The 18,104-nt window shown below is 41.1% G+C and overlaps 1 protein-coding gene across 1 annotated transcript in view; it reads right to left on the bottom strand.

The window, feature by feature from the left end:
* Window positions 1–17,152, bottom strand: part of arhgap31 (Rho GTPase activating protein 31) — a 38,925-nt gene extending 21,773 nt beyond the window's left edge. The window contains exons 1-3 of the mRNA XM_080748640.1: window positions 16,956–17,152; window positions 5,787–5,889; window positions 330–474 (exon numbers count right to left, since the gene is read on the bottom strand). Coding sequence (XP_080604766.1) covers window positions 330–474; window positions 5,787–5,889; window positions 16,956–17,055 — 348 coding nt within the window. The 5' untranslated portion in view covers window positions 17,056–17,152. The remainder of the gene's footprint in view (window positions 1–329; window positions 475–5,786; window positions 5,890–16,955) is intronic.
* Window positions 17,153–18,104: the final 952 nt, after the last annotated feature.

Genomic DNA, 18,104 nt, shown 5'->3' with positions numbered 1-18,104 from the left:
TGTGTTAATGTGTTTTTTCAGACATTTAACCACTAGAATTGTCGATACTTTGTAAACTTGACCTATCACTCGGTACTTGGTCTGCTCTATTTTTTACCTCCACGCCCAACCTTTGCCGAAAATAGCCGATCTACAAGCCCTCTGCTTGCAGATCTGCTATTTTAGGCCAAAGTTCTCCTCAGAATATAGGGATGCGAGGGTTCAAGTTGTTAATCAAAAATAATTATCCTATCACATGAAGATTAGACGGCCCCCCCTGTAGTAACTCTGAGGACCCGCTCCTGTTGAAGACCCCTGCGTTAGTGGATAAATGTAGTGTATGTACTCACAGTGAATTTGTTGTACAGCTCGTAGGTGAGCAGGGGGACGGGCAGCTCTCTGAAGTACAGCTTGCACAAGGAGCCCACACAGTGGATGTCCTGGAGGTATACTTCCTTAGTGAGGTCAAGGCTCGCCTCACAGCTAAATTCCTGCCTGTTTATAGACACAAGCACGCACGGCACACACACACACACACACACACACACACACACACACACACACACACACACACACACACACACACACACACACACACACACACACACACACACACACGCACGCACGCACACAGCTGAATGCATTGATTGTTTAAAGGCTTATGTACAGTATGCTTCGTCGTACGACGGTGTGTTTGTTTACAGTAAGCACACAGTACTGTAGCTTTCCTCCATGCTACAGTTAGTAGTGTAGAATATAGAATAGAATACTCTACTCATACTGCCGTACTCTTTAAAAAAATACAAATAAACGAGTACTTCATATTCTAAAACCAGTGCTATCATTCATCTATCAACACGATTCAGCACATCTGTCATGAGTACGCCACTTTGTTACACTGTACAAAGCAAAGACATCAACAAAAGATAATGTAAGTACTAAGTACTTTACTTGACTATTTGACTATTATGTTTTCTGATGCTTTATTATACTTAATATTGTACTTTTTACTCCACTGTCTTTAAGTATATATAGCTTTATTTGCTAGTTACTTTACATATTTGGATTATTACAAAACTTCAATTATAAAATGATAAATGATTAATCAGACCCACTTTTACCAGCTGTAACATTAAACTAATGAACACATTACTGTATTACTAATAACTCATCCAATAATGTGATGTGAAATGGACCATTCAGCATGTTTTATGTTTGGTACTATCTAGTTACTATCTAGTTGAATTCTGAATGCAGGATTGCTTACTTGTTACGGAGTATTTCTACTTTGTGGTGCACAATGCAGAAATACTCTGTTACAAGTAAATACCCAGCATTATACAAAAACAAAGCATCAAGCATCATATCCCAGTGGCAGGGATTATGAATGGTTGCAGCCTGCAGTGTGGACTAATAATACACTGCAATGCACTACTTTGGTGAACGGATCATAATAATCCTCCTAATATAATGTTTTGATTCGCTCAAGCGTGACCTTATCTAATTTAGATTTTACCGAAATAAATTACAAACGCTGACAAGCCTATCATTCTCCCTCATCGCTTTCAACACGTTGACCTATTTATGGAAAGCACTTAAAGTATGTTTTTGCATGTGTGGTTGACTGAGTCCTTAATCCTGGCTGAGGGGTCAGAGCCAAACCCCAGCTGTTGATGTTGCACAGTGTACCAGCACAGCACAGCACAGCACAGCACAGCACAGCACAGCACAGCACAGCACAGCACAGCACAGCACAGCACAGCACAGCACAGCACAGCACAGCACAGCAACACAACACAGCACAGCACAGCACAACGTGACGCAAAGCGACGCATTGTGAGCTTGTAGATCGGCTATTTTCAAATAATTGGAGTGGAGTAAAAGCACAATATTTGCCTCTGAGATGTAGTGGAGTACAGTAGAAGTAAAAGTACTGATAATTGGAAATACTCCAGTAAAGTAGCTAAAAGTACCTCAAAGCTGTACTTAAGCTCCAAGCTCACAACGCGTCGCAGCGCGACCGTTGTAAGGTCGGCTATTTTCGACTTGATTTCGATATCTTGATCTTGATATTTTTGATGCTTGATTTCTACACATTTCTTGATTTCAACATAAGATATTTTATTCAGGTTCAGGAGAATTTGGACAAGGTAATTCTTTTGAATGCTGCCTTCAGGTATGGCATGGAAAGAGGGTAATTGCATTTCTTTCACCATAGTAAAAACTACATTCATGGTCTGGAGAGGGCACTTTTTACAGATAGATAAAAGGGCAGGGGCTCGAGCCCCCTTTGATGTCTATGTGTGCACGTGCCTGATAGGACAGATTGAAAATAACTCTAGACTTGATGTTTAACCCCCCCAGCATCCCTATTCTGGGGGGAACATAGCCAAAAATAGCAGAAGCTCACATTGTGAGTTTGTAGATCTGCTATTTTTGGCAAAGAGATTTGATGTAGATTGAAAGGAATGCACGCATCAAGTACAGTGCAAGTAAGGTCCATTTTATTAAGTATGGAGGGTCTAAATGGTTGAACTGATGAATTCCAAATGTTATCAAAGTATTCTGAGGCACCCTCCGGTCGTGCGTCATGGCACCCTAGGGTGACACGGCCCCCACTTTGTACAGCACAGCCCAGCCCAGGGCATGACAGTAGGCCTATATCTACACTGAACCGCTGCACACAAATAGACTGTCTTGTTGGGAAACACTCATTTATATCCTCACTGTCGGGCAGAAACCTCATATCTCCAAGTTTCAAATTTGTACATTTCTTCGCAAAGTAAAACCCTGCTTCACCATACAAGGCTGTTGCACAAAAGTAGTGAAAACAGCAGATCTACAAGCACACGCCTCGCTGTGCGAGGCGTTGTGCGCTTGTAGATCGGCTGTTTTCACTAATCTAAATCATTTTTTCACTAGTCTAAATCATTTTTTAAATGATAAATACAAAACAAACGGTTTTGGACATACAAGGTTTCCACCCGACAATGACGATATGCACTGTTCCAACATGACATATTTTCAATTGAATAATTAGATGTTTATAAGCCATGCATTAATAAAGCCATGGTGGCTTGTAGCTATTGCTTGACAACCAAGTATGATTAGTATTAACATTCCTCCCATCTAGACCTGCTATATGTCTCCTGGACATTTATGAGTGAGGCATAAAACCAGCCTGTTCCTTCACTGAATGCCCACAGCCAACCAGTGGTGGAAGAATTGCTCAGACCTTTTACTTAAAGGACAACTTTGTTTTGTTTTTTTACAACAAGGGTTCATATTTTAGATTGTAATTAGAGAAAAGAAAAGACTTCTTTCTATTGTTTTAGCGAGTTTAATGACTTTGATTTCAGTGCATGGGGGCATGCATGCAAGTGCCTAAATGTGCTTTTTAGTCACAATAAGCCGTCAATTTCTTTATTGCCAACACTACTAGCCCCCATAAGTCACATCTGCCCATGAAAGATAGTGGTGCATCTTGGGAATGGGCTTATTTGATCTAAAAAAGACATATTTAACCACTGAAATCATGTCATTAAAATTGCTAAAATGATAGAAAGAAGTAAATGAAAATGTTTTAACCCTCATCTTTTCTTTTTCTCTAATTACGATCTAAAATATGAACCCTTTGTTGTAAACAAAGGGTTTACAACAACGCAGCAACGCAACAACGAAGCAACGCACATACCGTATAGCCTACACTAGCAAATAAAGAATTTCAAATAATTGTAGAGGAGTAAAAGCATAACATTTGCCTCTGAGATGTAGTGGAGAAAAGTTCAAAATTGTACTTAAGTACAGTACTTGAGTACATACATGTAGCTGGTTACTTTACACCTAGTCTCGCGTGGCCAGACTGTTGCCTCCGCGATTTGGTCAAATGCTCCCAGCATACAGTCTGGCAGACGGAAATAGAAACGGTGAGTGCGAGATGAAGCGGAAGTGAAGCCCCCACGTCACTTCCGTTTCAGTCTCACATCACACATATTTATCATTATATAAATAAAAATCATATAAGCGTGTTTAGCTTGCTGCATAGCAGAAATGACATTTTAAAATATATTTTTTTGAACGTTAATGCCCGTTTTCGATACTCGCCGTTCGGGAGCTGCTGTTCCAGACTCTATATAGCATTCAGAGATTGTGGAATAGTTGTCTGGCTACGCGAGACTACTTTACACCACTGCTTCACACAAATAGAATATCTGGTTGGGAAACACTCATTTATATGCACTGTTGAAAAAGTGACAAAATTACATATTTTCAACTGAAAATAAAAGTGTTGATGCAACACTTTTTCTGCCACAGCATAAATGAGCCTTAACTGCAGTTTCTACTTATGACCTATTTATTCTATTCACAGTAAATATGTGAATATGGCTGATATAGCAACATTCCAGCATAACAACGTAACAATGAGTTATATAATCTGCAATCTCTCACCGTGTCATATCGCTCACAATACAATATACATTTCTAAATTGATATTTATTTCACTTTAGTTTTTGTCAACAGTTTGGTTTTTGATGTCACACAAAACAAGACAAACTGCAGGTTGATTTCAGGGTTTCACAGGAACTTTGATTATCTCCCCTTCTAACTATACGTTAGAGGGAATTCTTGTTAAAATAAGTGTTAAATAGCTCTATATTCCGATGGATGGTAATCATTGCTAGAGAGTGTTTGTTCAGTAACAGAGGTCTCTCCCCGTCTCAGTTCTTTAGTAAACAGAAAATGCATTTTCGGATCGGGATAACAGTTTTTATCCATTCACTTAGAAGAGTGAACTCATGCACAATATAAATGATAAATGAGTGAAAATGGAAGTGATGAAACAAAAATGTTAAGATTTGCTGAGTTCTCTCTCCTGATTGGATAACATTGGTATCCCAACCTAAACATGTTTTTTTTGGCACACAGCGTGTCGGGGGTTCGAGTGTCGTTCTCGGCGAGCTTGCTGCGTGTCACTCCCATACAGTATGTCTGGGTCACTCCCTGTCTCCCTCTCCATGTTTGCTGTCTGTCTCCATTAAATTCTATCAATAAAGGCATAAAAGTAGTCATCACCATGTTGGCTTGTGGTGGACATTTCTGTCAAATTAAACATACAAACACTAACATACAAAATGAGCGGACAATAATATTTCCAGAAACACATAGAGAGATAACCCTGAACAACAGGTTTGTAACTCTGAGTGTGTGGGGCTCCCTTACGGGTCCATTTGGTTCCATTTGTACACGCTCAGAGTTAAGGGGTTCCTTGTAAATAGAGCGTTTTAGAACCACTAGTGGACTCATAGTGCCATAGTAAATCTGTGTCATACATATTCTGAAGAAAACCTGGATACTTGACGTTCAGCAGCTGGATCTTATCTTATCAAAATAAGAACATTATAATGGTGTGTAAAACAGAAAATAAAAAACCTGACACGGACACATGTGTCCATGTAAAGACATATTGATGACCCCTGCATAAAAGCAAAAGTTTCTGTTTACAAAAGAGCTGGGGAGGTGGGCTGGACAAACACTCAAAAGTGTCTTTCTTTCTTTCATTATCACTCACAACAACACCTGGAACGCACAGATAGATCATTTTCCACTGTAGCGCCCAAACTGGAACAAGCTTCCACCAGAGCGTCTCAAACCCTGCCTGTGTTTAAATCACGTTTGAAGATTCTCTTGTACTCCTTGGTGTTCGAAAACTCAGGCTGAGAGTTGCTGTTTCTTTTAATGTATGACAAATCACCTTTTGGGAAATAAACACGTTAAATTAAATTAAAAACAAGGTATATGATAATTACCTGAGTCGTTGGATGTTGGAGGTGACCCCAGACAGCCTGTATATCCCATCCACAACCCCATGCTGTTCAATAAACTCTGCACATTTCTTCAGAACCTGAGGGACTGCAAATGTAATAAGCGTGTTATCAGCCTGCAGAATCAGCTTCTTTACATCTACAATATACTGTACTGTATACACAGTGTTTCATTACTAAAATGCAATATATATCCCCCCAAGTTATTTTAGCTAAAAAATAACAAAGAAAAGTAATAACAAATATGACATGAACTGCAGGCAGCCTCCATAATATCATTGAAATATCAAGGATTTAGATCTTTCAAATTATTTTGTCAGAATCTATTATCAGAATTGATCTAAAAAGATAGGTCATTGGCCTGAAAAACATTGAAGACCTCTGCTGTACACTGTTAACTCCAAGTATGACATACATGCTAAAATGTAAATAAATAAAATATGTGTGTTTGTGCAGCACAAGTGTCTCTTTTTGTGCTGTGGTGTAAAGTAACCAAGTAAGTACATATTTGCATTGTGGGCTTGTAGATCTGCTATTTTCAAACATTTTGAACTTTTACTTTTGGTGCTTTAAGTACATTTAAATAAGATACCAATACTTTCGTACTTTAACTCAAATACATTTTGTATTCCAGACTTTCACTTGTAACATTTCTACATTGCAGTACTGATACTTTTACTTAAAGGAGCTATAGTTAACTTTTTCATTGTAGGGCCGACACTTTGTTTACATCCTAGTCTATAGACTAGAATGTAAACAAAGTGTCGGTTTGACAATGGCCAAAATGATTATTTTATCATTATTTTAGGCTTTTTGGTGGTCATTTATGAATAGAAACGTGAAGCTTATTTTTGTATAAAATATTTTCGAAACATTATGTTTATTTTAGCATCCGTTTTTCAAGAAAAAGTTGACTATAGCTCCTTTAAGTACAAAAATGTTGCACTTTTTCCACCACCGAACATGGAGTGTGAGCACACTCTTTTCATGCTGCACGCTGCACTGTAACATAATAGGAGTGTGTGGCGGCTGTGAGTCTTTGTCTTCCTGCTGGGATACTGAGAAGAAGGTGGAATTTGACAGGAAGTTAAAAATGGTTTGTTTGTTTCAGAGGAAAGGCAGCCACACCCAGGCCTTGTAGTGAGGGTATTACTTGCAACATTTCCTCTAATAGAAACCCCTCTCATGAAATGTGACCACCCAGTCTATTATACACACAATAACCTGCTGGCTGCGTCTGGCTGGCTGGCTCTCCCAACAAGTTGTATATGTTTTCCATCTGAGTTTTGTACTGTACGTTGACTGCTAAAAGACACGCTATACCTGCTAATCTGTCTTTTGAAAAGGAACCCATAAAAATTTCTTCAGATAAGTTGAACCATATGAACCCTATAGCATATAGCAGCGTTGAACAACTGGTACCACACTATCTGGAGGCTACCTACTGCACATATAAACACAGCTGTTACCTTTAAACCACATTTTAAATCATCTTAAGGCTTTTTTTGTATACTATTTAAATAGTTTGACGAAAGTTTTCCCAAAGTGACTGCAAAAGATTGCTGCCATTTGTTTCAAAAAAGTTTCATACCCTTTATATAGCATGTACTGAATATAACAGCGCAATGTGACATACTGTAACTACACACTGCTGTACCCCCTTCAACTATACATACCTTCCCCATTTTCTTAAACTGTGTTTGAGAGGTGCTCATGGGACAGGACTATAGCTCCAAGGCTTTGTCTGGTTAAAAACTGATGGGAAAAATGTGTTAAAAATGTCTGGGGCTCAAGTAAACTGAAGCGTGGCCTACTGTACGTCTGGCCTAGATATGGCCTACATCTTGGCACAAACGGCTCAAAGTTTGTTGTACCCCCAGGGTCCCAATGGCCAAGCTTCGTAGGATGCGCTGTGATTAGCAAGCGGGACGCTTGTTGAAATTAACTCATAAATAGCACCGCTCACTTCACACTAGGTGTGATTTTTATTATATTCTGACACTTGCTTCGGCAATGTAAACGTATGTTTTCTCTTGCCGATAAAGCTCCTTTGAATTGAACTGATTTGAACAAACACTATAGCATCTGGAATAGGCTATACACTTGTTTTAATTAAGAAATGTCACTTATACACCCCCCTTTAAGGATGAGAACGATCACACATTGAATTACTAAGAACCAGTGGTTTCACAGATAGGGTTTTTGAGCAACTGAATAGTTTATTTTCAAGTAGAGAAGAGTTACTTTAGATGCTTTGATATTGATATGTAGTGTTTTAGAAGTTGTTCTAAAAACAACTTCTAATTAGTTGTTTTTGGAATCCAATGTTTGCATATTTAAACCACCACATGAAGCCTATAGCGTTCCCATTCCGGGGCAAACACTCTCTGGAAATATCTGATCTACAGAACAAGCTCACAACACATTGCAACGTGATGTGAGCTTGTAGATCATACATTTTCAGCACAGAGATTTTGCTGTAGAGGGAAAAAGGGGAGTGGACCTAGTATAGAGACCAGGGGTACTCCTGTCAAGGATACACTGGTAAGTGGTTAATTAATCTGGAAACCTTAGCTTTTGTCATATAGTGCACACTGTATGATACAAGCGTTATTTCACCACATAAGTGAATAAAGCACAATTAGGGCGAGGTCGCGCCATGTCTTGGCCGTCTGGCCAGTGATGTATATCGGACCAGTTACCCATATATGGAAACCCCTGGTACCCATATAGGGAGATCCATGTACTGTATCTAGAGATATGCTGTGAGACCCCAAACATGCTTACTCATTTATTCGTTATGTGAAAATCCTATGATGTCTATCACATCTGACATCATTTTATGCCCATACATGAAGATCCCTGCCTGAACCAGCCACACAGATATGAACTGTCTCCCTCCTCCATATATGGGCATTCCCATATGAAGTCCTGTTAGATATGGGCTTAATATTGATGACATCAGGGATCTCCATATATGGGCATAAAAGGGTTTCTGGAGTGGTTCCCATGACATCACAACATACAATCTCTTTTATGACCATACATGGAGATCCCTGTCTGAACCAGCCACACAGATATGGGCTGTCTTCCTCCATATATGGGCATTCCCATATGAAGTCCTGTTAGATATGGGCTTAATATTGATGACATCAGGGATCTCCATATATGGGCATAAAAGGGATTCTGTTAGAGTGGTTCCCATGACATCACAGTGATGTCAAAGCGTGATGTCAGAGCGGCAAACCCATAGACCGTAAAAAGGTGTACACGTCCAGACAGACAGAGTCAGCATGTACTAAACTGTGACCTTCAGTCGCAATAAGCTGGTTACAGAAATCACATACTTTACAAATCAAAGGACAAATGTCAAGGACTTTAACATTGCTTTGTGTGAAGCTGCAGAGGCGTGTGAATGAATGCATATTATTTAATGGATACGTTTTAAAAATCCCTTTCACTGGCATTCCAATGCACCACAACCCTGGCTGTGTCTGAGGGACTTTATTGTCTTAGGCCAATTACTGTAAAGGAATATTATGAAGGAGGAGGCTCAGGAGGTAGAGCGGCTGCTTCCGGTTCCCAGTTCGATCCCGGGCTCCCCCAGAGTTAGTGTCGGAGTGTCCTTGAGCTAATTGCTCCCGATGAGCAGGTTGGTGGCTTGCATGGTTTCCTACGCAATCGGTGGATAAATATGTGTGTGAATGGGTGAATGTAATAATGCACAATCATTGTAAAGCGCCTTGGATAAAGGCGCTATATAAATGCACTATTTATCATTTATGTATTTATAATATAATTAATGCAATGAACTGCACTATAACTTTCCACTTCTACACCAGAACCACGGGTGCCATGCACCTCCAAAATTGTTCCCCTAGATTAAAATCGTCTTTAATAGCCAATCAATTATGTGACGCCAACTGGAACCAACTACCGGAACCGGAATTTCTTGAGCATAGTGCAGGCACACAAGGGTTTCAAACAGTAGAAGCATGTGCAGTGGCATCTTAAATGCGGAAGACCCCCACGCGGAAGACCCCCACCCTGGCAAGCATGCAAGAATTGTAGTCATTTAGTTTCACTCGGTTCCACAGATAAATAAGTAATATTTGACCAGGAGGAGTATCTTATATGCTTTGACTCATCAGTACTGAAGTTGAGTGCTTTGTCCAACACTAGCTTGACGCTAAGTCTCCGGTGCCAATTCATTAGCAGAGAGGCCTTTGAGCAAAGCTATTAGTCTCCAAAGAACGGCTCCAGGGAGCCGCTGCATTGACAGTGACCCTACGCTCCAACCTGTCTGGTGACGTGCACGGCACGTGTACAGGACACGGTGTGTGTGTGTGTGTGTGTGTGTGTGTGCGAGTGTGTTTATGCAGCGAAGGTCCGGTTCTCGCCTGCCTCTTTAGTCTGCATAGCTTGACAATAATGTCATGTTATGGCACGGCACGATGGAGCCTGACCCTGGCAGGGAAACGCAGGCGTCAAGGTTTGTTCCTGCGCGTGCCAAAGATGAGGTCGTAGTTTCACCCACGAAGTAAACAAACAACTCGTTGTGTTTTCGTTTTATATCGTTGTCTGACGCCATTTTTAAGTGACACCCTGTGTTTTAAATGTCCCCAGTGGCACCGAAGTGTGTTCCAAAAAGGAGCAAAATTGAAACAAAGTACTGTACAAAAGATTTACTTAAGCTTACTTCCAACCTGTCATCCCTAATTCGGGTATGTCTAAAACTTTCCTTAAATATTCCAAAAATGTTTTAAAAATGCAAACCATTTTTTCATTTACAAATGTGTAAACTATTTCAAGAATCTTTCCACAAACAGCTAAAACTAGCCGACTCACTAAGCTCCATAAGAGCTCTGCTACTACTACTACGAGAGCTATTTTCACTATTTCTGAAGAATTCCTGAAAGCATTTAAAATAAGGGCCTTTGCGTGGTTAAAGGCGTTTGCTTTTTTAAAACAGACAAATCATTATGCTAGGTTATAATGAGATGTATGAAAGGCTGCCTGCTTCACACAGACGGTCTGTTCACATTCCCCTGGTTCTCATGGTCGGATCGCTGAGCGGCGTGCCTGTGGCCAGGAGGCAGGAGTTCAAAACCCCCTGCATGCAGGCAACCAGGGGCGTCACAAGGGGGGACTGAGTTACCAGGGCCCAAGGTGGAGGGGCCCTAATTATTTTATACTTTAGCTGTTGAAAAATAGCAGATCTACAAGCTCACAGCGCAGCACTGCAAGCTTGTAGATCTGATGTTTTTGAAAAGTCGTGAAAATGTGTGCAAATCTTTGAATACCGGTATATGTATTTTTTAAGCGAACATTTGTAACTCAATTCTTTCTTCTGGGGGTGCCCCTGGAACTAAATATTTTGAGATGGGGGCCTGTGGCCAAATACATATCATTTTGGGGGTTCTTCACATGAAAAGGTTTGAGCACCACTGACATAGAAACATAGGTTTTTCAAAAAACCTTAGAAGAAGGATTTGAAATATATTGAAAGATTTTCAAGATTTTTCAAAAAAGGCAGATCTACAAGCTCGCAGCGCGGCACTCGGTGCCGCGCTGTGAGCTTGTATATCTGCTATTTTTCAATAGTTAAAGCACAGGGGCCCCACAGTGAATCCTTGTACCCAGGGCCCAGAATTTGGTGCGACACCCGTACAGGCAACACTCACTAAAACGTTTACTTTGAACCAATATGCTTCTGCTTGTTTAGGACGTGTCTGTCCCGCTCTCTCTCTGGCTTGATGGATTGCATTTTAACCACCGTGTACTGTATAGTGTGTATACTTATATACTGCATTTTGTTTGTTAAGCATTCAACACCATCAATGGACGATGTGTTTCTGAAGGAAAAGTTTAAAGTATTAGTCAGCACTTATTACATGGTGGGCTCACGGTACAGTAGAGGAGAGATGTTGGTTGTTACAGAAGTCATAGTCAGTAGTAGGGGAAAAAAAGTACTAAAATGTTTAACAACTAAATATCAAATGTGCTGCAATGTAGATATATTCAAATAAAGGTCTTAAAAATGTACTTGAGTAAAAGTACAAAAGTATTGGTATCAAAATGTACCAAGTAGGCAAGTACCAAAAGTAGAAAGTACTGATTATGCAGAATGTCACGTCAAAATGTATCAGAATCCTTTGAAAGTAGTAGATTTGGAAGCTCACAATGCGTGGCATCGCAGTAAGTAACTAAGTACAGTACTTGAGTAAATGTTCTTAGTTACTTTACACTACTGGTCATAAACCGTTTTGGTGTTCTGTTTAGAACAGTGGTTCTCAAAGTGGTGATCTGGGGGTCACTGGGGACCACCAGAGGTCCTTCAGGGGGTCCCCAGCTAAAATGAGGAACAGTTTACTTTCACTGTATTTCACTGGCGGTTATAGTGTGAATGTGAGGAATGACCATTTCACTCTCTCCACTCTGCTAAATCTAAATGGAAATCTGTGGAAATTGGGGTCCCTCTCTGTCTCAGAATCATTTCAAATGGGGGGTCCGGAGGCCTATGTGTATCATTCAATCTGTTTGGGGGACCTGGACATGAAAATGTCTGAGAACCACTCATTTACAACGTGTTCTTACACCAATAAAATCCTTAGTGTTCTGAACGTGTTCAAATGGACCAGTAAGGATGTGAAAACCTCAAGAAAGCAAACAGCAAATAAATTCTTCTTGTGTGTTTTCACTGCTGGCCAAAAGTCTTTGACTCCACGTGAACACATTTAACTAAACGCTACATCATTGACCTCACTTTAATCTAGTTTCTGTTTCACAACCTATAGCCAGTTACTGTTACTGTTACTTATTTAATGCTTTTTAATGGAATTTCATATCGTCACTGTCGGGCAGAAACCTCGTATCTCCAAGTTTCAAATGTGTATGTTTTTTCCGCAAAGTAAAGCCCTGCTTCATCAGACAAGGCTGTCGCACAAAAGTAGTGAAAACAGCAGATCTACAAGCACACAACGCCTCGCTGTGTGCTTGTAGATCGGCTGTTTTCACTAGTTTAGTTCATTTTTTCAAATGATGAAAACGAATGGTTTTGGACATACAAGGTTTCAATATGTTGCATGGTTAAGTTTTATCACAACACCAGTCAACTGTGCTCTCTGGCTGTTTTCAAACCATGGTGGATTTGGGTGGCTGCATCAGATCAGTGGGTCTCAGCGTGGGGTTTGGGGACCCCCAGGAGTCCCCAGCTCAGTGGTTCTCAACCTGGGGGGTTCCCCAGTTCAAATAGGATTATTTTGGGGGGTCCCCCAGTCAAATATGATTAGAAAGTTGAGAACCACTTAGATAAATAACTGATAGTTAGGAACCAAATGGACCCTTACAGGTCTGAAACTCTGAGCTAAATTAACCCTGAGTTTTGATCAGGCCCCAAAGATAAAACTCCTATCAAATGGGTGTTTGTGGCCCTAATGCACACAGTATAACTGGGGCCTGAGCATCACTGGATTAGATGGTTCCAGCAGGGAGAACATGAGGGTTGGATGGAGACATCATATTATAACCCACTGTTAGTTACATGACTAATGTTACTAATAAGGGCACTTGAGTTGTATTCTGCTGTGATGGTTCCCAAAGAATGTACAGGCAAGACAGAAACTCAAGGATCTAATCCCTAGGAATGCATAACACTGACTGTACTCAGGGGTCTATCCCTGATGTTGTGAAATGTACAGAATGTTACCCACCAATTATACCAAGGCTATGTAGTAAACTATTTTTTTTATATATATGCATATTAGCACTTCTAAAAAACGTGTTGCAAAGCAATGTGTTGCGTGCTTATAGTTAGATTTCAGAATTTTCATCTACAGTATCATGGCGTGCCCAAAATATGGACACCAGGTTGAAAGTGCGTAAGAACCCTGAAGCAAGGCACTCCCTGTGTTGTTAAAGTGGTAGAGCAGCCCTGCCTGAAGCCCAGAAGATTAATATCAGAGGGGGGATGGGGATATCAAAGGGGAACCCTGAAGATTCCCCTTTTGGGTGAGCGGTCAATGGTTTGGTTTTCCCATGATGGGGACCCGCGGGTTCGAATGCAGGTGGTAAAATCGGTGGCTGGTCTGGATCGGGTATTCCCCCACATCGAGGGATCAGGAGTAGAGCTGGGATCCTTTAGGATTGGAACGATCCCGGACCGGTTGCCTTGCCTCTTAATTTAATGGTCCCATTACTTAACGGTTCCCTTTAACCATTCCCAAAGGATTCCAAATGGACCCTCTGATAGTGTACAAATGGAACCAAATGCACCCCAGGGTACATTTGGTTCCATTTGTACACTCTCAGAGTTATGGTGGTCCTTTTTGAGAACCACTATTTGTCCAGCAGACGTGAAGTCCACATAACCAGCTGCGATAAAACCGGTTCCGTAAATGTGATGGAACTGATTCCTGGTTCCTCAGTGCTGGATCCAGATCCCAACCCTAATCAGGAGGCGTGGCCATGTGACAGACAGGGGATTCTCATTGGCTGAGATGTTTCTCAGGTGGAAACATTAATAAACTCTGTAATGCGCGCGCGCGCGTGTGTGTGTGTGTGTGTGTGTGTGTGTGCGTGTGTGCGTGCGTGCCTGGGAGGAGGGATATGCAAAGACAAACAAGTGTGTTTCTCTTGGCTGGAGAGTATGTTTAGAATGTTGAGGCACACATACTTGGGTTTTTCTTCTTCCCCCCACTGGATATACAGAAAATGGCTAAATATGAATAATTAGATGTTTATAAGCCGTGCGTTACTAAAGCCATCGTGGCTTCACTGGCTTGTAGCTATTGCTTGACAACCAAGTATGAGATTAGTATGATTAGTGTTAACATTCCTCCCATCTAGACCTGCTATATGTCTCCTGGACGTTTATGAGTGAGAAATAAAACCTGCCTATTCCTTCACTGAATGCCCACAGCTAACCATGTTTGGTGGAAGAAGTACTTTTTACTTAAGTAAAAGTATCAATACCACACTGTACAAAAAGTAAAAGTTCCGTATTCAAACTTTTACTCAAGCAAAAGTTCAAACGGTTTTGGTCATCAAAAATGTATCAAAAGTAAAAGTAATCTGCAGAATGTAGGCCTATACCATTTCACACATTAACAAAAATTGCACAATAACAAAATGTTTGTAAAAAATGGCCGATCTACAAGCTCACGAGTCACAACATGTCGCGTCCCAAGTTTGTAGATTCATTGTTTTTTGTAGGTTTTTGAATAGCCGAAAAAGAAAAAAGGGCACGTATGTTTTGTAATGATAATCTAAATCTCCAAAGTATAGTAACTAAAGCTGTCAAATAATTATATTGTGGAGTAAAAAAGTGCAATATTTGCCTCTGAGATGTAGGAGTAGAAGTATGAAATTATTGAAAAAGTTAAGTAAAAGTACCTCTAAATTGCACTGTAAAAGTACTTACAGTAGTTACTTTCCAGCACTGCACCTACAGTATAACTACATGTATTTCGACAAGCTGTCCATAATGTCAACCTTCACGCAAAAGCTATTTGGGAATGCCCACATCAGTTCCACATGCATACATGTGGTAGAGTGATGTTCTATGGTGTCAGTATATTGTAGGGGAGAAGCGACGAGAATAAACGAAGGAAAAATAAACAACCAGGGGGTAGGGAACGAAAAAAGAAACAAAACCCTCTTATTGTGTTCGTTTCGCAACTACTTTTTTTACATGTAAACACTGACTTCCAAACATTTCTGCTCTTTTTACGAGAGAAGAGTGCCACTCATTATACGTGTCTGTTCTGTTCTCATCTCGCCTAGCAGCGCCGCCCATCCAGGGGTGTCGCACCAAATTCTGGGCCCTGGGTACAAGGATTCACTTCAATTATTTTGTGCTTTAACTATTGAAAAATAGCTTTTTTCAATAGTTTTAGATTTTTTCAAAAATAGCAGATCTACAAGCTCGCAGCGCGGCACTCGGTGCCGCACTGTGAGCTTGTAGATCTGCTATTTTTGAAAAAATCATGAAAATTTGTGCAAGTCTTTGGTTTTATGAAAAACCTATGTTTCTATGTCAGTGGTGCTCAAACTTTTTCATGTGAAGGACCCCCAAAATGATATGTATTTGGCCACGGACCCCTATCTCAAAATATGTAGTTCTAGGGACGGACCCCCAGAAGCAAAATTTTAGTCACAAATGTTCTCTTAAAAAATACATATATTCAAAGATTTGCACACATTTTCACGACTTATCAAAAATAGCAGATCTACAAGCTCGCAGGGCGGTGCGCTGTGAGCTTGTAATATCTGCTATTTTTCAATAGCTAAAGTATAAAATAATGAAGGCCCCTCCACCTTGGGCCCTGGTAACTCAGTCCCACTTTTCTCCCCCCTTGTGACGCCCCACCGCCCATCCTTTCCTCTGCTCTGAGAAGAAAAAGGCAGTTACAGCCACTATAGTGACCAAGGGAAATTGACCAGAAACAAGCCTGCGAGCCACACCCTGAGTCACAATTCCCTCTTTTATACAGGCAATGGAACAATGACCTGTTTTACTTCATGTAACAACGACAACAAAAACAGAACATGTAGACATGTATCAGCACCCAATTCATCGGTAGATTTTATACGGGAGTTAAAAGCCCTTCACGATACTAACTTTCCCCCCTCTCTGACATTTTCATCACTTTTGCTTACGTTACCAAAGCTAAATTATGTCGGCCCATGAGTATTCTGGGAAATTATTAACCACTTAAGAACCATAGCGAGACCTCTAAGCCCAAATCTACAAGCTCTCAACGCCTCACAAGGCAACGTGTTGTGAAGCTTGTAGATTTGGGCTATTTTCAGCGACGCTATTTAGTGTGGAGCTAAAAACAGGATGGGGGCCCTAGTACAGAGCCCTGGGGGATTCCGGTCAATTGAGTTTATATAGGGTTTAAGTGGTTCAATGTTCAACGTAAAGGAACACACTCTCTGTGTGTGTGTGTGTGTGTGTGTGTGTGTGTGTGTGTGTGTGTGTGTGTGTGTGTGTGTGTGTGTGTGTGTGTGTGTGTGTGTGTGTGCGTGTGTGTATAGAACACAAGCCGGTGTCGTTTCAGGATGAGATAGAGGAGGGTTACAGTACATTCACAGGATAAGCTGTGTTCTTGCTGTTTCATTTTGAGAGAAAAAAGTACAATAACATTTTACCATCTTGTCCTGAACTCTGGAGGTGTTCCGTCAGGTCACAGCCAAACACATTGTCTTGTCCTTTCTTCTTGGCCCTCTGCTTGTTGCTTTTATTCTTCATGTGGATCCAGTTAGTATTCCAGGCGGAGAGAACAACATAGACGAATCCTTGAAAGTAGAGGCAGCGATCGATCCATATATGACCCCTGAAGAAGGAGGCAGGCGGGCGGTCAGCTCAGATCACACAGCACAGACAGACAGACAGACAGACAGACAGACAGACAGCAGCAGCCAGGGCCAAAGAGCAGCAAACCGACAACACACAGCGACTCCCCAAAAAGCCCTGCATCCGCTCACATCTTGACGAACCCCCACACTGACTGACTGACTGAGTCTGTCTGACGCACGGCCCGGGCGAAAGGAAGAAACACTGGTGTAAAAAAAAAGAAGAGCCAGAAATGACGTCACTATAAGGGGGAAAAAAATCTTTCAGTCTTTTCAAAGAGAGAGATGCCAAGTTATCAAGTGACGATCAAAGAAGGGTACAATGGCATGGCTGTTTCCAGTGCCCCTAAACAGCTGAAACGCAGAGAGGGTCCAGAGTTTCCAGTCCCCACACACACAGCACTGGCGTGTTATCTATCTCTCTACTAGGCTGAGCAGAAACAGCATCAGCATTGCCTGGTTTCCTGTTGTTTCTTTTTATTTTTTTCTCAACTCAACCCCAGCCAGTCTCTCTCCCGGTGCCTCTTTTTCCCTCCTCCTACACCAGAGAGAGAGAGAGAGAGAGAGAGAGAGAGAGAGAGAGAGAGAGAGAGAGTCCTCTCCACACAGTCACCCCTTTCACTTAAAACTGGGTTTTTTTCCCTTCCCTTTGAGAAAACATGCATGCATCAAGTGAAGCACGTTATCATCTTTTTTGGTCTGTGGGCTGGGGGTCTTCCCCTTCCCCGGCTTCCAGTTTTGGTTTAAAAAAACAAAAACAAAAAAAAGGACGAGGAGGTTTGAAACATTCAGGCTGTACGAGAAGAGAAGAGAAGAGAAGAGAAGAGAAGAGAACAGAAGAGAAGAGAAGAGAAGAGAAGAGAAGAGAAGAGAAGAGAAGAGAAGAGAAGAGAAGAGCAGAGTGTGCATGAGGAGAACTAAGCAGGGGAGAAGAACAGCTGACTT

Source organism: Nannobrachium achirus (genome assembly GCF_963921795.1).
Source record: "Nannobrachium achirus genome assembly, chromosome: 19".
Taxonomy (NCBI): domain Eukaryota; kingdom Metazoa; phylum Chordata; class Actinopteri; order Myctophiformes; family Myctophidae; genus Nannobrachium; species Nannobrachium achirus.
Note: the sequence above shows the minus strand (reverse complement) of the source record. Positions and strands in the feature narration are given on the sequence as shown.